The sequence below is a fragment of the Balearica regulorum genome, chromosome 7 (assembly GCF_011004875.1).
Source record: "Balearica regulorum gibbericeps isolate bBalReg1 chromosome 7, bBalReg1.pri, whole genome shotgun sequence".
Taxonomy (NCBI): Eukaryota; Metazoa; Chordata; class Aves; order Gruiformes; family Gruidae; genus Balearica; species Balearica regulorum.
In genome coordinates, this window is record NC_046190.1 from 17,626,998 (window position 1) to 17,648,539 (window position 21,542).

Genomic DNA, 21,542 nt, shown 5'->3' on the forward strand with positions numbered 1-21,542 from the left:
TGTGTGGCTTTTTTTTAAAATATGTAAACTGACCCTAATCTGTCTTGCAACATCTCTGTGTATGGGCTGAAGATGTAAGGACTTTCTTCTTTCTCCCCACTCTTTCTGTGACACAATAATAAGCTTCAGGAACACTCTTGACTTTACAATTAAAAAAACAAAACAGGAAGGAAGTCATGCAGGAAGGGGCTTTAAAACTATCTGTACCCACAGCATATGCTAAACATTGTACACTTCAACAATGTGTCTAGTGCACAGCTGTAACAAAGAAATCAAGAACAAAAGAACTGTAGTAGTTCAAGAACAGGGAGTGAACTCATTTTGTTCTCATTTTAAAAAAAAAAAACCACCACAGTGATAGTGGCAGTCCTGTATTTCTAATACTAGAAATCATTTAGGAGATGTTGGAATAGCCTTTTGTCAACAGCTATAAGCACTTAGATTATTTACAATAGCTGTGAAGGCTTAATCATGCCAAAGGCAGCATAAAATCATGTGATGTACCCTAGCAAAATTATTTTTGGATGCTTGCAATTTCTGATAGTTGCTCCTCACTGAAATAAATTCTAGTTGTTCTTAATAATGTGCACATTTCACACTTGTAACAAGGCTATGTGATTATTGCTAGAGCTCCAAAAATTAAGTAGGTTGCATAGAATTTAATTCTTCTAAAGTTAGATGATGAAATTGTGAGGTCTCTGTCAGCTTGCACCCATCCATTTAGGAATAAACTGATTGAGAAAACCCTTCTAGAGGGCCTAGAGCCAGAGGGAGAGCAAGCTCTACTCTGTCCAACAAAGGAACAAGGGCAATGCTCCAGTATGGCGGTGGCATGCATATTACATGGATACTTTGGTGTAGAAAGTTTTGTTCTCACCCTTAGGGCAGCAAAAAAGTCCATCTAGACTCCTTGAGATCAAATTTTTAATATTTTTTTACTGTAATTATGAAATAGGAACTACCCATGATCTTTATAAGTCTCTACAACTAAAAGGACTCCCAGCTGCTTTTCAATATTTCAGTAGAAGTCACAACTTCAGATTTTAAATTGCAAGTCAGAGGCTTTTTGTGTTTGTACATAAAAAGAAAAGCTTTATCTCTGCTTCCCATGACCCAGGTTCATTATCTACATTAAATATGAGGCTATTTATATTCTTCCATTTAGCTTAAAAGATGAAATTTAAAGTTAACAGTTTAGTGACTGGCACATCACCAAAAAACAAAGTTTTTGCAACTGTAATACTGCTGTTAAGAATACGTAAGGCAGAAAGTAATGTAGCATCCTCCCTTAATAATTCATTAGCTCTACATTCTGAATGTTCACAGGAATAGAAGTCTCTTGAATAGATAAGGCCTTATCTGACTGAACACAAGTACCCAGTTAGTCTTACTTTATTATAAGGTTGTCAACAGCAACTTTTAAGAACACCACGTAAAGTGGCAATAACAAAATACACACTTATTTTTAGTCCCCATTACAATGACATTTTGGAATTTATGACAAGCACATACATTTGTGAAGTTTAAGATTTAATTACAGAGAAAAAAATTTGTAATGTAATAGATGTCTATAACTTCAACAAACAAGACATGCATTCTGACAAAGGAAAGCATGTGCTATTAAACATTCAAGAGAAAAAACCCAATACTTAGAACTGAATAATTAAAGAGTAACTGTATAGAAAGTAGCTCCAGGTTTTCAAAATTCTCAGTGCAACCAAGGATGTGGGCTTCTGCTGCCAGTCCTACCAAAAGAAGAAGGGAGTCTTAAGGAAGACTTACAGGTATTAAAATTGCAAACCTGAGATTCAGTATTACAATGTTCATATTCACCAGTGCAAGTCAGTTAAATTGCTGTCACACCTATTAGCTGGTATATGCATTCTAAAACTGTTTAAAAATATTACTTGTTTTTCTTTGAACATTTGAATTTACTCTCCTGAAACAGCAAGACAAAAGAACACTTCCATAGAACAACCCATTAAAGCTGTCTTAAAAGAAAGTATGCATTTTCCATATTCTATGAATCATTTAAGAGACCACTCTAAGGCTATATATTCTTTAGGAATTTTTTCCATGCTAATCAGTCAGTAATTACTAGGAGATTTATAGCCATTAGAATGCAAATTTATAGTTTACTCCACAGATAACATATAGTTAGAATTTTCCTATAACAAAATAACACACTGGCTTATTTCTCATGGTACTGAAAAAATGTGTTATGGTCTTGCTACATTTTGCAGGAAAAAGCTTCGTTTCCTAGTTTTCATTCCTTATCTAGATGATTGTTGTAGGTCCCTTCCAACTGAAATAGTCTAGTCTATCATTCCATGACAGGTAAGCAACAGTAACTTTGTTTTTTAAGATTATAACTAAAGGATACTTATTTATGATTGATCAGAGAAACTAAGTAGACTCACAAAACCAGAGCTAAGCCTTTTAATACATAAAAGGTGCTCTACTATAGGTGCAACACTTGTAGTTTAAATGAAGCATTTTGCAATTACCTTCTATGGACTCCATCAGTTTATATGGTAACCAAGCTCTTGTCAAGAATTATTTTCTCCTTAAACACCTTTTTCTATGCATCTTCAGGTATCTAGGTATCTTTATCATATTTAAGAAAACAAAGATAGATATGCAGTGTTATTTAGAAATTTTCAGAAAATTAAACTAGACAATTGAATAGAAGTAACTGAAAATTATTGCACGTTTTGACACATTGACACTGTTACACTATGGATGTTCCAGTACTGGAGCCTAGCAGACTGAGTACTTTTAAGACTTACCCTCCTTTCAGTTTGGCCTACAGATTTGTTAATGGGACTCCACAGCAGAAGAGAAGGGCACATTGTGAATCTGCCTATTGTCAGCACAACGTTGTCAAAGATTTTGCCAAATGGTGTTCTGCTTTACCCTTTTCTACAGGCATCAACTATGTGCACACTTGCATTCCAACCACGTATCGACTGCGTTACTTAGAGAAGAGTTTTCTAGTTGTTTTGTTTGTTAAAACACTGACATCAGTAATGTTTTACTAAACATTGCAATATGTTTAGATGCATAGATTTTGCAGGGGGGTAAATGGCACTCCAGATGGCATCACTGCATATCTCTAGAGATGGAGAAATTTTTCAGAAATCCCACAGAGACTGAGTTTCCAGAGAAAGTGCCTGTATTTTGGAGAGCGGTTCTATGCTTCTGGCCTTGCATCATCTCTCAGTGCTCATATCTTATCTTAGTGCTTGTTCACTGTGGCGCAGTAAGGACAATCTCCAAGGACTTGGATATTCCATACCCTTCCAGCAGAGATTATGAATACCAAGAATACTATCTTTGTTGACAGATGAAGGAGTGTGTAGCCATGCATCCAAAAGACGGTTGAATAACAGATGTGAAAATAGGATAAGATCCTACTGGGAAACAGGTTCTCTACTAGTAGAAGAGTCCCTATCAGGCCTCTATACCTGGGTTCAGATTATGTGCTCTAAAGGGATCCTCCCTCAATGCACAGGGATGGTTTTAAGTCTGTTTTGAGAATTTCTTGTAAAGTCTCCTAAGACTTAGGAGAACTAGTTGGTAAAGAGTAGCAAGCACGCAGCACTACACCTAGGAGACCACAAAGGCGAGGATATATAATTTTTTTCTACTTCCTCGGTCAACTAGACTGTGAGAACACAAAAGTAGCTTGGAAGAACTTCCATCACGACTTTCTCTGAGACTGCTGCGTGTTTTGTTTCCAGAAGCCATTCCCTGTTTATATCTTCCTGTTTATACTTATGTTAGTACATCCAATGGTTTATATTCAACAGGAAACTATTCTATCTCCCTGCTGATCTAACCCCACATTCTTACATTCTCTCCATTGACGAAGCAGTCAGCATTCTGGAGGGGATAAAAATGTATCAAACTGCTTTAACATACCCCCTTGTGATACCACCCCATTAAGAGATTCCAAAACAATTTTTCCAGTTTGTACAAATGCTATTTTCCCCCCTATATTAACACAAAATAGGTATCAGGAATGACGTACACTTCCAGTGGAAAAGAAAGTAAAAAGGCTATTTAGCTTTCTTACATACTTGCAGCAAGACTATAACACACACGTTTAAAGCAGCACTTTCTTCTGTAGCCTTTTACAAATTGCTCTGTCCTTTGAAAAAGGTGCAGGACAACTCTGAATAGATCAAAGTCTTTCATATGTCAAAAGAATTACAGCACAAATTATAGCTGTCTCAAATACTAGTGTATGTTGAAAAAACGGGATTAAAGGCATCAGCTTCCTTAAGTATTTAATTTTACTCCACATACAACTGCAGTGACAGCAGTGACAAACTGAAAAAAATGGTATTGCTTAAAGAAGAATCTAGTAAGAGCAAACAACAAAGTAGTGCAAAATAATAGGACAGATGGGGTAAAAAAAAATCATCTCTCCATTATTTAAAAAAAAGAAAAACAAGGAACATTTAGTGGAATTGAAAGGCAATGTATTTAAATACAAAATTAACTAGAACAAATTATCACAGCTTTCAATGAGGACAAGAGCTTAGCAGGATTTTCAAGAGATTAAGCATTTACGTAGCTAATGAAATAATTCAGGATTTAAGCCAAATACTAATGGAGGTAAGGAAGAAATAACTCAATGCAAATTAGTCAATAATTGTCTATGACAGGATTTCTTGCACTTCCCACTTAACGGATCTGACTAAATGCAGAAAGCGGAGGACTTTCCTAGACTTGATTCAGTAAAGCAGTTAGTTTTCAATACATTTTTCTGGTATAATAGATGTATATCTGATTCTGCTAAGCATTTCATACGCTGTATGCTTTTCTTAGGCACAGAAGTAAAAATGTGCAAACATTTAATGAATTAAAGACTTGCTTCTAAAACAGACATTCCCAAAAGCACCCATGCTTTTTTCCCCAAAAATACAGGTAATATTTACACAAGAGTACTGCATGTTATTCTTATTTCCCACAGCCAAACTGATGTAACACTATATGCAAAAGTATAAGGAATAAACTGTTTTCCAGAAATTCTGTCCCCTCTCTAATGCTGTTTCTCTCCTAGATACCAAAAATTTGTGTGTTTTTAAGAGAATCCCTTTCTTCCTCTGCTCCACACACTTCCTCTAGAGCTCTTTGAGGTAAGAGTTGCCAGAGTTTGTATAATCCAGCTTGAAAAGTCTTCTGGAATTGTATTACTATACGGTTATTTCCATACATAGGTTTGACTGTTGTACCAAATCATATAGGCTGTATTTAGCTAGCAATTAAAGATTTTACTTTTTTCCTCTCTGTAAAACAATTACTTATTCTGCAATTAATTTAAATTAATTTAAACATTATTTCAGTAATCTCCCACCTCATTTACATTTATTATGCAAATTTTACTTCTGATGTCTTCTACATATCAACATAATTTTCACCCAGTGGTTTGATCCATAAAGTATTAAAAATACAAGTCAAGAAAAAAGGAACTACAAAAATTTAAATATATGTAAATAGAGTATGAACATAAGTAGTAGTGAATGAACCACAATCCACATTTAAAAATCTATGAGAATTAAAATTACACTCTAATGCATTAGCTTCCACAGTCACTATCAGCAAGTTATCAACTACAGTGCCAAATTGTGAGTCAAAGACTAATTTCACAAGTCCTTTTATTACTACATGCTGAAAAATAAACTCATACTTACTTAAGTTAGAATAAACACCCACTAGCTTTTGTGGCAGATTCAACAACTTTAATAGAGTTCATTAATAAAGCTCCTTTTCTTTCTTTGTTAAAATCACAAGTTATTATTTCTTCTGTTTGGAAATTGTGCTTTACATTTCTTTTAAAATACATACTCTCTGAAGAACTGTTTCCTTTTAGTGTCCTATAAACTAGAACATACAAATTACTTTGATTTGTAACTTCAAAGCCTGACTACAGAGAAACATCATGTAGGTAAATAATATTGTGTGCTCCAAGGCATTAATCCACCCTATTTTGCAATTCTTAATGAATAAACATACCTACTAAACTAATATTCACTTTAAATTATTTTGAGCTATTTTCAGTGGATAATAGTTGAGGTTTGATTGTTGCAACAATGGTTAAAAGTTATATTATCTTTAAAATTCTGTCCATCACACACTTCTTAGAAATAAATGTCTGTCTTGGATACACCTTGAATAAAACTTGTGGTACAGTCACAGGAAATGCACTAGAATTACGTAATTTTGCTCACAGGTCTGTATCACATAAAATCACTTTAATATAGTATAAGTGATGGTATTTAAGGTAATAAGTCCATGTGATGCAAATTATATCATATGAAATAAAAGGAAATAATAATTGCTTGTATCTTCCTCAAAGGATTCTATTAAGTTCTGGAAAATGACACCAACTCTTGAAGAGAAAAAACAGTAGCGGACTTCTCCCAAGAAAACATGTCCTGTGACAAATTCTCTTGGGAAACAGCCTTTTGCTAGTCCTCTAGTCTCAGAGAAGGGGAAGAGAAATCTTGGAATGATGGGCATAAACATTAAAATCTAAGGAACTTGTAAAGTGAAATTGACTTGGTAGTGTTAGGTTTAGGTTGGACCTAATGATCTTGAGGGTCTTTTCCAACCTACATGGTTCTGTGATGCCATTCTATGATGTGAAGACCTCCAGTATTCTGCAATTCACTTTCCATGACCCTATTCAGATAGACAAAGGTAATTTAAATCTGTAAAATAGTCAATTAAAAATTTTATTGCAAACACCTATATTCTAAATGCCCCTTAATTCACTCTTTTCTCCTAAACTTCCAACTATGTATGTTCTACAGCTATGGCTGAATGCAGAGTCTGGAGCTTGAATAGAATAATCCAAATATTGTGACTGAACTTTCTGTTCTTCTCTGAACTATTTGTGTTGCTCAGACAAACTTCGTTTCAGTTCCTCTTTCAGGCCTTCATGCTCTCCTCATCACAAGGGAAACATGCCCCCACCTTTCACTGTAGTCACAAATCTGACAAAAGTAGTGCTTCTTTAAAAGGTTTTGGGGAAAGGCTATTTTGGAATAATGGTAGCAAAGTTGGGGGGCTGTCTTCACATCAGCTCTAAGATGTCAGAGACACAAACAATGATACCCGCTGCAGTTGGTATAATATGTACTACTGGACACTGTAGAATATCATCACTCTGAAAATTTAAAAAATCCTATCACCTCGCTTTTCTAACAAGGAAATCTCCTACGGAGATTTGTGAATACCATTGGAACATTTTATATTTGATTTTATATTACTTTCAATTGCTCCAGAGGAGCAGAGAACAGAATTATAACTGCTCCAACACAGTTTTTTCATATGAGCGGCCACTGCAATGCTTACGACATGTTCTATCAAAATGCAAAGATGACATAATTGAGAACACAAAGCTAAAACTATTTGTTGGCAGATTAAAGATTCAACTAACAGTGCTGCAGGTATAGGTACTATAACTGGTTCCTCATATGCAGGATTGGATCTAGCTGGTTTTCTTAGCTCAAGATGCAGCATAGTGTTGATGCAGCCGTATCATTTCCAAAGCCCATGGAAGTCAGATACATCATTTTCATACAGCACTGTGCTTTGAACTAATAAAGGCTGATGGATGCAAGACAGTATTGTGCAGATCAAAGACTGAAGAGTCCTAACCTCAGAGTTCACCTTTTCAAACTGATACAAAAATTACCTCTAGCAAAACACCCCCACAGAACAGCAAAATAACTATTCCAAATTATCGTTGTAGTATCCTAGAGGAACTCTGGTATCAGATGAAGGGTTCTCACAGCATTGAGAACTTGCTCATTTCACCAGCTCTATCTTCCCTGAGCATCACGGAAAGAGAAGCTGTCTACTTTGTGTCAAAGCACCTGAAAAGCTCCCTCTGAAAGCAGACTTTGAACTAACTGGATAGCAGTAAAATGGCAATATAGGAAAAGGCTGTCAAGACTTTCTGTCTAGACCTCAAAGGGGGCCTAGGGGTCTAGAGCTCAAAGAAGAAAAAGAAGATCAAACTTTAAAAATATTATAAAGGTAGAAATGTCAAGTTCTGGTTACGCAGGTAAAACAACACTCTTCTTCATTACGATACTAGTGTTTTTCTGCCACCTACTGATACCTTCCAGCTCCCTCTTTTACCTGGCAGTTTACTCATAAGATATTCAATAGATGAGAAGATGACTCCCCTAGCTGCTTCTTCTGGCATATGCACACACAGTTATATATTTCTTTGAAATTACTCAGATTTCAAAAATCTACAGCTCTTCAAGTAAGCATCCAATGAATAGTCTTGTGCACAGCTGTCACTGACAGTACAGCACATATGTTGATACATATGCTTACAAGAAAGGTCTAAAATAATTTTATAATGCCTATAATAACTAGAAGCAGTTACTCAAGAAATGATATTTCAAAAGCTATTCTAGGTTTTGAGAATGAAGACAGCAGATCTCTCATATTATCAATATATTTCATGTCAGTTGTTTATACCTCATTATTGATATTTGTGTCAGTTTATACCAATCATTATCACAGGCTTTCTTTCCATATAGATTCACTGTATTACTCAGGAATCCGCACAATTTTTTTCTGACCCTTAGGGCAACAGTAAAGAAAAACATACACTGACAGGAAACTCTACAGAAAATCTGCATAAAAATGGAACTCAAAAGCTATTAACTCCCAGGATACACCCATCCTCTGCATGAAAGAGTTTAACAGCCAAGAATTTCATAGCTAGTCTTGAAATAAAGACAGAGCAATACGGAAATATTTATTTTTTTAAAAAATCCTTAATTTAAGAATTTAATTGATCGGAAAGATTCAGAAAGAGTTGCAAGAAAAGTTTGCAAGAAAACTTGCATTCTAGAGACTCTCAATTTAACATTATAAATACAGAGAGTGTTATCAACAGCCTATAAACATCTTTTCCTATAAGGAAAAGACAGTTCATATCAGTTAGCTTGTTGAAAAAAGCCAACCCAGAATTTCAACAGCAAAAGTATTTCAGAAGATGTGAGGTTTCTTGGCAAATTTCCAATTGTAGATGAAAAGTTGAACACTTTAGAAAACATGGAATTTTTTCCAAAACCAGAAACATTTAAATGGAATAATATCCATACTTCTTTAGTGCCATTGCCTTTGCTGACTCTTGCTCTGCCTCAGAGATTCATCTCTCATAGTAAATCGAGGCAGCTCAACTTGAGGGCTCACAATGTTTCATGGGATATACAGTCTCATCCATAAAGAGTGTGAGAAGTCTTCCAGTCTACAAAAATCAGTATGCTAGATGCACTATCAAATCAAAATGTCGGTTTTCAACTACATTGCAAAGTTTTTCCCCAGAGCTTCACTTTGAGGACATAGACATTGAGGGGAAAATAGTTTATTTTGTTCAAAGTATCATACTACCTAGCCCTAATACCAATGAGTAAAATTTTGCAAGCTATAATAAATTTCTTATTGGATTTGGATCACATAATTTGTACTGTTAACTAATATTTCTAATATGCTTCTAATTACAGTTAATCCAAATGTGTTGAAGGTAGGAAATAAATGAGGCAGCATACACAGATATGAATCAGCACCTAAGTTAATAATGAACTAAATTCTCTGCTACATAAACATGTAAGGGAATGGGAAAGACGGATTCAGAAAATATTAAAAAAAGTTGGGGATTAAAGTTCATACAATTTGTCACATTAAACATTTTTAAAACAAAGACTGTATCTGAAATACTAAATTCCTGAAATATTGTATGAGGTATATCCCTGCAAACAGATGTATTCGTTGAAAATAGCAGAAGTTTAACTACCTAAAAGTGTAAATTGCAACAGCTGGAAGCATTTACACTTTTTAATCTCTTCTCCAGTAGCAAAGTTAAATTCTTCTTGCAGCTGTTCAAGACAAAAGTATTCTGGACTGGTTTGTTCCTTGAATGCTGCATACTGTGAGAGAATGCAAGAGCAAGGCTGGAGGATTTTACAAATTGTCCCAATTTCAAAATAACTTTACACAAATTTCCTCAAGATTTCCAATAGTATATCTTTCTGACTAGGACCATAAGCATATGCTAGTTTGTGGTTTATCTGAACAGAAATTACTTGTCAGGCCAAACTGTAATGGTTTTTGGTTGTAAAAAAATCCATACTTTTTTTGCTGAAGTGAATTTTTAAAAGTAAAAAGATATGTTAATGCTTGTTCTACATCCTTCGTTGTCATATTTTTACTTTAAAATGTACATAAATACTTTTTCTGCATCACAAAAATCATCCAAGAAATTACCAACTGCCCTTTTCTAATGAGTAGTACTGTAAAGATGTTTCTTGCAAAATAACGTCACTTAATTTTTCTCTTTTCACTGGATTATCAGATACCTGCTATCCCTGTTAGAGTTACTAGATGTATCAGATATACAGAGCACAATTAGATGAACCATACAGGATATACAGCATAAATCCAATGCAACACCCGCACATCAAAATTACAGCCTGTATTCTTTAGAGTTAATCTGCAGCATACACACAATAAACCTAATGGCTCCAGAACATCCCAGAGTTACCGAGCAGGCATAAGACAGCCATCATGGAAAGGACAGGACCTTTATCCCAGTCACAGAAGTGACCTTTATATAACTCCAGCAAAATGTTACAGCTTTCTCAATCTGGTTTTACTGTTCTGGTACAAGACTTAATCTTAGGCAACAGTTCTGCACTGGGGTTTTAAATAACTATGATAACTACTTAAGTTTGTTTCCATGCCTTGCTCTTATCTATTAAACTTTTTAAAAACATAATTAGCCTTAACTCAGTCCCTGCTATTTGTAATCCTGAAGCCAAAGAACTTGCATGAAAAATATTTATAGATATCTACAAGTACCCCATCTCCTAACACAATACAGACAATATGTATTTTCTTCTAGAAAACATGTAAAAATGTGCTATCAAAATCTGCTGAACGTTAACATAATCAATTCGTCATACCTGAATACCATCATACACAAATAACTCGGGATATTTGGGATCAAGCTCAACTGCTTTGGCCCATTCAGTAAGTTTGTGTGTTATTGAGCCATCAAATTTCAGTAGTTATTTCTGCATTTATATTTCTTGGTACATTAAAATAAAACCATCTAGCATTAATTGCAGAACATTTAAAGGAACAAATGTTTATTGCATCAGGAATTTCTTACAATGTATACATTTTTTACAACACATTTCCAATTCTGACAGATTAATCAGGTTATCTGATTTAATATTATAGCTATTAAAAAAAATCAACTAGGACGCCCTAAGAAACCATAAACCATCATACAAACATTTCCCACAGTTCTGAACATGAAATCCTAACAGATGAGAATCCTGATAAACCTTAAAAATATACGATTCATTACCACCTGCATCAAGGAGAATTTATCAGCCGAGAAACAGGTGCTACAGGAAAGCACTTCCTTCATCAGCTGCCCATGATAAAGCCTGAGTTTGCCTGACATCAAAGGATGTAGATTTTTTTTTCATGTAGAAAGGTACATGTAAGTCAAAATTTGTTGACAGAAGAGAAAAAGCCAGTTAAAGTTGTGCATGTATATATATATATTTTGAAATATATTTGAAAGGTCATTCACTCCCCCACACCCCCCAAATGAAGCAAAACTTTCACTTTATTTTAACTGACCATAGCAACTACATTGCTTTCAAACAAAATTTACAGGTTACTACCTCAGAGGCATAGCACCTCACTGCATTTTAACATCTGAATGGCTGATAAGCATGTGCTTAACTATTTTCCTGAAGGAGGATGCTTTCTTGAATTTAGAATTAATGGGGGGGGGGGGGGGGGGGGGGGAACTCAATTCTCTAAAACCTCCAGAAAACATATAATTCACAAACAAATACTTAACAAGAACAGACAGAAGTCAGTATTGGCAGCCTGTCAGATCAGAGTTCAGAGAGGATTTTTTTTGGTAGGAAAATGACTTCTCTTGGTTGTCTCCTTTCAGGATAAAGAGACTGGTGGTCAGAACCCAATCCAGACTTCATCTGCTTCTTTTAAGCTATCACCTACTACAGCTGTAACAAAACTTACTACAAAAAATGGTAGTCATGGACTTGGGCACTTCTACTAAAAGTATGTTCCTTTCACTTGGAATAATTTTCTTAAAACCTTTCAATCTCCACAATCCTTACAGGTCTCTCTAAGAATCCCTAGGGGAAAAAGCAGAGTCTTAACAACCACGGACTACTACTGAACGCTATGAGCCAAGGGAAATGACTTTGACTGAAATCTGTTATAAAAATCTCAAAACAACTTCTCATTGATGAAAGCTTTCATAAAAACATTGTGCTGGAGGAAATCCTCAGGTCATTAAGTCCAACACCTTATTACCATAAGCAAACATGTCATATAAACCCTTTCATCAAATTGCTCTGAAACCTTGGTCTGACAAGGTTTAAAGCTCACAAGTCCTACCTGTGAACACATTCAAGGACATTGATCTTACAGCAATGCTGTCTTAATTTAAATCAGTCTTTCCTTTTCTGGTTTTCTCTTCCTGCTCCACTTAAATAAAGCAACTATGGAAGAGCTGCATAGCTGTTCCCCATCACATGTCTAGGAGCATGTGCTTCAATAAACAATGCTAAAGATGAGAAGGGGAAGTTGCAGCCACCTCAATCTCCTCAGTAAATCCTTCTCTGAACACAACTGCTCCCAGATCTTATAGTTTCTGCTCAGTAGAGTTATCTGTTCTCACAACCAGCAATTCACAGCATTCTGGTGCACCAGTTCTGTTTTGTGCTCATCTTTCTTGAACACAGGCAACTGGAAGTGTATACATTATTCCAGAGGGGTTCTGAAATGATGTCTGTCTCTTATGATGGGGAAAAAAGGGGAAATATGAAAAAAAAAAAAAAAGAAAAAAGCCTTATCTATCTATCCATTATAATTGCAACTTGGAGGAGAAAAATCCTCTATGGCCTGAACAAACAAAACCACAAAACATCTGTGATTCTGACTGACTGAGCTAAAGAAAAGGAACTTCCAAGCAAAATCCTTACACTAATACAGGTTAGTGGTCTAGCAATCCAATTGTTCCTAACACAGGGCTGGATAACATTTAATATTCCCTCAGATTTGGTTCAGAAGTTTGTAAGAAGTAAATCAAGGAAGGCTACACAACTTAGAAATGAATCCATCAAGTCTTTCCAGGCTACAAAGCAATCCGATGCTGTGAAGTGATCTGTAGGAATACAGGCAAGCTAATTGGACACTTAGAAAAGTGTAGCCCTATTAACCCAGGCTTCAGCATGATCTCTAAAAGGATAAAGTCACCTAGTAAATACTAAAGCAGATAACATTCATGGAATTCTATACTGCAAAGGATATTGCTTTCAATACTGGGGCTATGAAGTTCAAAATCAGTTTAATAGGCCCATCTAAGCTGCAGATCATATCTTTAAATTACAACATAAGCAAACACTATGAACTTGCACAATATGCCTATTAGTAACTTAATACTTCCTATGTCTCAATTTATAGGTTTAACTTGCAGATCACAGCTAAACTCTGCCTGTTTCAATAAATCTTAGTTTTTAACATCATTAGGGCTAAGAATTTTGGCCCACCTTGTCTGCTGATAGTTTTCACAGCACTTCACAATCTTACATGATTATTCCAGTAATACCTCATAAGTTAATGGAAGAACCACACAGCCATTTCAGTACAAAAGAGCAGAAAGACATACAAGTAACAGCATTAGTCACTTTTACTCTGCCATTAGAGTTATTTAACCTCTAAATTCTATTCAGAGTCACTGTCCAGAACAGTTATATTTTGTAGATATATCCCCCTATTTTTTTTAAGCATTAATGACTTTTTAATGGCTACAAACACACATTTTCATAACTGAGTTAGGAAAAGATCTCCACCATTATGTACGAGTGCCATTATTCAGCAGCAGATTTGTCCCAGCAATGAATTTAGATCACCTTCAGATGACTGAGGAAAAGAATACTGTAATTTCAGATTACTGAAAAATATTCAGATTTATTACTGATTTCACTAAGAGGGCTTCTGTGTGATAACAATTTATCCATTTAGTGGCAGTTATTTTAAGATCTAATTTTTATCCAAATCTTAATAATGTGTGATTACTGATAACTGTACATGGTAATTTTTACTGAACTATTATCTGATACTAACACATTAGTATTTGTAAAATATATTTAATGAAATTTATCAACCAGGTTTGTAATTTAAGTGATTTTTTAAAAGATTTATATCAGCTGATGTAATCACACTCCTGTCATTCAATTATTGATAGAATCTCTTATGTTTTCAATTCTTTAGGATTAATGTCAGCCTCCCTCCAAGTAATAACTCTTTAAGGTTCAGAGAAATACTGTATCAGGACCATGCATGGCAGAGAGATTCACAAAGTAAATTAGATAACTATCTTGAGATTCAGATCAATTTGGTACCCAAATGCTTAATATCTGATGAATATCAGATATCACTTTAAAAAACTAACTGTAAGGAAGACACTGATATGCTGGAGGCCTGCTTTCCATTTTAAAGTATTTTTATAAAATACTTGCAGCTTCTGAACTTTGTTTCTTCCCCTCTGTTCACATCTTTTGTTGTGGATAACAAAGGGCAGAACAAACCAACAAGTACATGCTCATCATACTTCATGGCAGCTTCCTTCTGTACATGCTAATAGACCCACCCTCTGTTTTCCAACTACTGTACCGACACTGGTCAGGTAGGTGGAAAGTTGAGGCTGAGGTGATCGGGATGGGAAAGACAGCAGCATGGGTTTCTCATTAAAGGGAGTGAAAGTATTTACAGAGGTTTGGCAGCATCCCTCCTCAGAAATAAGGCCTCTTACACCATCTGGAGCTAGTATTACTGCTGATGTGTGAATATGAGGAAATTAAATTCAGAAACCTCTACCTTAAACCATGGGAATTGCCACCAAGTTCAATAGGACTATTCAATGTAAGCATGTAAAAATAAAAATTAATAGACTTCTAGCTGACTGGTTAAGTTTTGCTGCACAATAGCAGGAAATATGTAAATAAGTATTTTTATTGTACTACCTTCCTGTAGGTTCTGATTTACAAGTTGTTCTATTTGTGGTCTACCAGCATACTCAATGTCTTCAGTAAACTATGAAAAACAAATCAGGAAAAACTATCAGTTTTTTAAAATAAAATGTAAATCCCATATAATTTTTTCCCCTGTATGTTAACTGTTTGACCAATTGCTGTCACATTTTTATTAGGGAATATAAATAAGCTAAAATGCCAAGTGTTCCTGATACTTGAGATTTAACATTTATTGATAATTTCCAAGTGGATTATTTTCTGATGCAAAAATCAGGAGTGTGAATTAGCCATAGGCTAGTTCCTAGCCTATGGTTCTTGACAGCTGAAAACATTTTTAGTGAAGTCCTGATCATGCAGTTTGCTCCCTCTTGTGGTTACAGCTCAAATCTGTGGTTTAGAGCAGATTGCAAATGGGGAGGGCGTTTCCTAATTGAGACTAGTACTTTATACAATGAAAATAAAAATAATTACTTTTAAAATCTGCATTGTTTCTGATTTATTATTATATTCTTTAAAAAAAAATCAGACTAAAAAGCAAGCTTCTTGTTATTCATCTCTCTTCCTGTATTGAGAGCCCAATAAAATGCTGTAAAGAACTTACCACATTCAAACCAGTATTTAACATTAATCAGGAATATTACGTAATATCACATTGTACCATTAAGAAGAGAACACAGCTATTGTTCAGACAGCTGTTTTAAATTTGTCCCAAATGCCAAAGCTACCTTTTGAAGATAACTCATTTACAGCACAGCTCAGCTGTGAGTACTGGGTATTTCTTCAAACTAACAATACAATCAAACTGCATACAAACATCCCTCTAAAACACACAAGTATTTATTTGAAAAAATTCAAGTCAAATCACTGGATGCAAGTTTTACTTTTTCAAAAGGGAATCCGCTCTCATCAGTTACACTGATGCAAATCCACACCACTTACATTCAAAACCAAAACCAGAGTAATTACAGATTTATACCAGCATTGCTATTAACAGAATTTCTTATTTTGCACTTTTCAGTTTTCATTTACATCCCAAAGACTCTTCTTTTATTAAAAAGAATAGTCTCCACAACTTCAAAGAATGATTCAATTAAAAAAATGTAAGTGCTCATCTGATGCTTACTAACTATACAGGAGATCAAAAAAGTGAAGTAATACAAAACAAAATACGAAAATAAAACAAACAGGTATGAATTACCAGTTTGTATTGAAAGCCAAGAGGAATAATCCAATGTGAAAAGCATCAGAAACAGTATATGGAAAGTATATTTGCATGTTTCATAAACAAGGCATCACAAAATTGCTGTATGAAAGTACTTACTCTAGGACAAGAGTGAAGAGTCTTTGACAACATAAGATACAACAGAGCAAAGAACAAATTCAAAATATTTGTTTAAAATATTTAATGTACATGCTCCATCATCCATGTTAAATGATACAGTATCAAGTAGATGTCAAAACCTATTAATAAACAAATTATGAAGACCAACATTACAACAGCTGTAAATCATGGTTTAAGTTTCCAAAACATGCTTTGCTTTTAGTACAGACAACCATTCTGGCTGTCATCCGCAGATGAAAGCTCAAGTGTGCAGGAGTACATGGGAATAATTAAGCAAACCAACGAGCAATACTCAGTGAAATTTCAAGGACACTAAAAATAAAGATAAATTGGCTTAAGCGAGGAAGACAATTAGCTGATTTTTAAATCTGCATTACTTGACTAAGGAGAGGGTCTATTTTGAAACATCTAGTTAGAAAAGAATTTGGCATTTGCTCTAGCTGTGAAGGAGATACTCTATTGAATCCATGCTGCTATCATATCTGACACTATACTCAAGTGACAGTGAAGAAAAGCACAAGCTTTAGGAATGCACCATAATTTAAAAGTACAATTAGTGCTACTACCAGAAAACTGAGTCTAACTAAGGTTGAGTGATAATGAGAACTTGACCTGAACCTAGAGAGCCCTTGTGACCTACAGATGAAAAGGCTTATTACTACACAGACCAATGCCTTTTAATTTTCAATCAAAGAAAAATCTACACAAACAAAACTTATGGAAGAATGGTAAATTCTGACAGAACTAATGCAATGCATATTCTTCAAGCCACATACACTCATACAAGATACTTTTTAATAACAAAGAAGAATGAAAGAAACATACATCACAGCTACAAAAGGTATCCTGAAAAAGCAGTCACCGTAAAAAATGAACTAGAAGTTACGAAAAAAATCAAAATCAAACTGCAGCTAAAATTCCATGTAAATGTAAAGCAAAAAGAGCACGTATAATCTTTAGTTGTAGAAACAGTAACAATGTTAGACTGCAGAGGAATTGCACATTTATAGAGCAGTGACCTAGCCGACACTAACACAACTTAGGGGTCCATATTTTAAAACACAACAGAAGAAAACAAGAGACAATACAGTAAAAAGCTGCAAAATAATTATTAGAAGGCTGGAAGTTTCTTATAGAGAGACTTGAGAACTGTAATAAGTTATGTAGTATTCAAATCATATTTCAGTCTTCTTAAGTACACTGAAAGAACTTACCAGGTCCACAATGACTACTCTTGTAGAGAAAGACAAATAAGACCAAGAAACTGAACAAAAACTGTAAGTAAAATGTTACTGATTAAATATAGGTATAAACTAAGAGGAGGAAGTGGATTCTTCTACAGAGAGATGCAAATAGAGCAGGATGCTTGCTTGTATTACAACTTTTAATGTAGATGTAAATCAACTACAACTTGAGATATAAAGAGACTCATGCTGAAAAATAACATACTTTTCCCCTCTAACTGCATGCATCTATGAAACAAACCTAAAAATAATTCAACAGAATTTAGCAACCATTTCTCCAGGTTCAGACAGTAATCAGAGTTGTTCAAAGTTTAAACTAAAAATATTATTATTCTTATCTAAAATAATGCCAATTTACAAATCTCCAAACAAAAAAAAATTACTAAAATCCAAATGACTCAAATTCAAAAGAAACAGAAAATTTAGTATTAACAATTAAACAAAGCTTCAATGACCTTTGAAGAAAAAGTTATTTTAAAAGGGTCCAAAAGTATTTTCTTACAAAATACAAATTTTAAAACTTCAGTTCCTTAGAGGATAGTTCTGCTAACAGTAATAAATACACTTTGTTGACCAAATTCAATATTACTGGTTTAGTAAATTAGACTTAAAGCCAATTTTAAATTATAAGACCACTAATAGATTTTTTTTTTCCTCTAGATGTGTTAAAACTGCAGAACTACTAGAGAAGACCACCACTGGTTATTCATGCTGACACATTATAAGGCATTACAAAACTACATACAGGAATCACAGCATCTTAATTACCTAAGAAATTACAATGATGAAGTATTTTTGCCTTTCCATACAGTGATGTTCCATTACACTGTATTAAAAGGTAACATTAACACAGTGCCTTTTTTTTTTTTAAACTCTGTCCTTAAAGATTTTTTCCCCCCAAGATTCTTTCTTCTTTCTGGCTAATTAAAAATACTGTTGCAGAAATGCATTATATGCTTACTGTTTACAGAATATACATCACTAGTAGAAGACTACAATAAAGTTGATAATAAATTTCTACAACACACAAGATAACAGCTCAGAAGTCCCTGAAATAAAATAGTGCCTTGACATCATACTTAAACTGTGGAGCTGAGAAGTTCCAATTACTGTCTTTACTTTTCCTTGTTTGCACTATCTGGCTGAATGACTGCTGATCACCTGTTTGCCTACTGTACTCTAACTTGATGTAGCAACCTCTGGAAGTATCCTACACAAAACATTCAGAAGAGACAGAAACCAGAAAACAGGCATTTTCTTTGTTAAAAATTATATACCAGACCAAATGTATCAGCCTTCTTCCTCTAGGGCAATGAAGATTATTTTACTTAAATCTTGCTATAGGTTCTAAAACTTTTTCCTCTGATGTTGGCTTTGTAACTTACTCAGCAATGAAGCAATTGCATTCACTATGTCACACTTCGCTTAGAAAGTTTACTTCACTGATTAGCATATGTTTTCTAGCAAAATAAAGAGGACACTAAACAACTGATGTAATTTATCATTTAAAGTATTAGGTTTTAGGAGGAATACTTTATACTTAAGTCTACGAAAGTCAAATTCAACTATTCTTCAAAGATGAAGTGTTATGAGAATTTCAAGAATTTATGGCCCTCTTAAAAAAGAGCACCATATGATTCCACAAGATTCTTCTAAACATTTGTGAGTTACGCTGTGGCCTTTGGCTTTCCCTTGGATTAAAGTATTTCAGAACTATAGGTTTTGTTTTTTCTTGAAGACACAGGAATTTTTTTTGTCCGTTTCTGGAAGTGAAAAAGACAATATAGCACTGTACTTGCATACACTCTTGAAAATACTGCTACAATATCACAAAATAGTAGTGCAGAAAGCCAAGCAAAGAAATACCACAGAATAGCTGTCCCTGTTTTCTCAGAATACACTGCACAGGCATATTCAGACAGCACTTCAGCAAAGAGAATGAACATGACTGCTCTCACAGAAAACTTACTGCATGCATATTTGCCTCATTAAGCTGATCATGCCTCACTGAAGGCATAATCAGGTACTGAAGAATTGTTTTCCCGCACACATCAAATGGATTTAGCCAAGACTGGCCTTTCTACATGGAATTATGTCACAACCTCTCAGATTCAAATTGAGTTTTGGAGAAGACTGGAGGGGGTGTTGCTTTTTGTTTTGAAGAATATCAGGCTATTTCTGTTCTTAGGTGTATCAAAAAAGATTACTACTCTCCTAACCTGAACTCTCAGCTCTCAAGCATTAACTAGAAACTTTCTGCTATCATTCCGCTAATTTAGTGAAGTCAGTCATGAAACATTTCTTCAAGAGATGTGGAAAAAAGGCAGAAAACGAATATTTCTGGCAAAACAGAACACTTAAAGAACTCACGCATTTGCCATGTATTTTTCTAGTTCTTACTTTACACTAAGTAGTATCAACAAAAATGAAATCTGGCATTTTAAAAATTATTTCCCTTAATCATTTTATCTGATAACTATTAATTTTGTTTCTGATCAGGATCCATTTGTTTGAAGTGTATGCATTAAAAAACAAAGTTTTAACATGTGTAGTGGAAAAAGGAGCACTGCTTCAAAGTACATTCAATTCAGCAGAGTATATAAAAAGTTACATAAACACTGCTTTAAAGTGTGCAATAAAGGACTGAAAGAAGCAGTAAGACACCAATGTATATTCAGGAGTTGGTTGGGTTTTTTTCTCTTGTACATGAACTTAAAAAAACCCCAAATACACAACTGCTGGAATCTGTAATACTCTATGTTAGTCTGTAATGTTAAAAGTTTACTGTCTTGACAAACAGAAATAAAGTTGTTCTGTTTCTCTAATACCAGCACAATAATTTCAGACTAAATTGCAGCTCAGTAATTAATAAGGCTTATCAATTATGTGGTAAAGAAATACTCTGAAATTTAACATTGTCAACATATGAAGTGGGAAGTACAAGAATGCTTTTATTTCATAGCATCTGTACATTAATACACTAAGTTATCAACTATTTAAGTTTTTTTAAATGACAAATACTTGGAAGAATTTCATAAATGACCTAAAATGGTAATTATACCTAATACACACTGCAGATTAAAAGAAGTGATCCCACACAGGCTCACTGATTACCTCTCCTTCACTCGCCCCCCCCCCCCCCCCGCCTTCCATTCTAAAAAGAAGAGAGCATGCCTTCTCATCTATCCACCTTCTGAACAGCACGACGTGAACAGGATACTGGCACGGTAAAGGACAGCAACCTGCAGACAGACCGAGTCAAAAAAAAAACTTAAGGAAAACACAGCGAGAAAGAGCCGAACGTGTCCCCAAGCGCAGGAGCTAGCATCTCTTCCGAGAGGAAAGGCGTGGACAGGAACGTAGCGCATCTCTCGATGTAACGCGAGGCCCACATATCCTTCCCGACCCGCCCGCTCCGTGCGTTTCTCCCTCACAGACTCCGCTGAGCTTCCGGCAACGGCTCACTCAGCCCGAACTCCAGGGCCGCACCTGACAGAAAACCTCCCACCGAGAAAAAACATACCCGTCTCTTTTCACCCACACAGCACGGAGCCCAGAAGGAGCCGCACGCCCCCCCCCACCAGCCGCTAAAGCAGCAGAGGCCACGCCTCAACATCCCCTCCGCCGAAAACGCACGTCCCGTTCCCTCCCGCCGGGAGCGACGCCTGAAAACACTTCGCGCCACTAACTGCGACTCGTGCGCTCCAGCCCCACCCTACACCCTACCGGGCACGCATGCGCCCCGAAGCTTGCCCCTTCACCCGCGGGCTCGCCGCACACGCGCAGAGGCACCCCTCCCTTCCATTGGCCGGCAGCTTATTGCACGCT

The 21,542-nt window shown here is 35.3% G+C and overlaps 1 protein-coding gene and 1 long non-coding RNA gene across 4 annotated transcripts in view; one reads left to right on the plus strand and one right to left on the minus strand.

Annotated features, from left to right (window-relative positions):
- The window catches only part of CCNJ (cyclin J), a 29,017-nt gene extending 10,503 nt beyond the window's left edge, over positions 1-18,514 (plus strand). Inside the window, exons 7-8 of one of the 3 annotated variants that reach the window (XR_012836334.1) lie at positions 5,072-5,147; positions 18,375-18,514. Coding sequence is in view for 1 of the 3 variants with exons in the window: in XM_075758205.1 (XP_075614320.1) it covers positions 5,072-5,096 (25 nt within the window). In the remaining 2 variants the exon portion in view is untranslated. Of the gene's footprint in view, positions 1-5,071; positions 5,286-12,019; positions 13,283-18,374 lie in introns of those variants that run through there. The other 2 variants (XR_012836335.1, XM_075758205.1) reach the window with 2 other exon arrangements.
- LOC142602596 (uncharacterized) lies at positions 571-21,434 on the minus strand. Its single transcript, XR_012836336.1, has 3 exons — positions 21,238-21,434; positions 2,508-2,607; positions 571-1,745 (listed from the first exon to the last, which is right to left on the minus strand). It is a non-coding gene; the product is annotated as an uncharacterized LOC142602596 (long non-coding RNA).
- Positions 21,435-21,542: the final 108 nt, after the last annotated feature.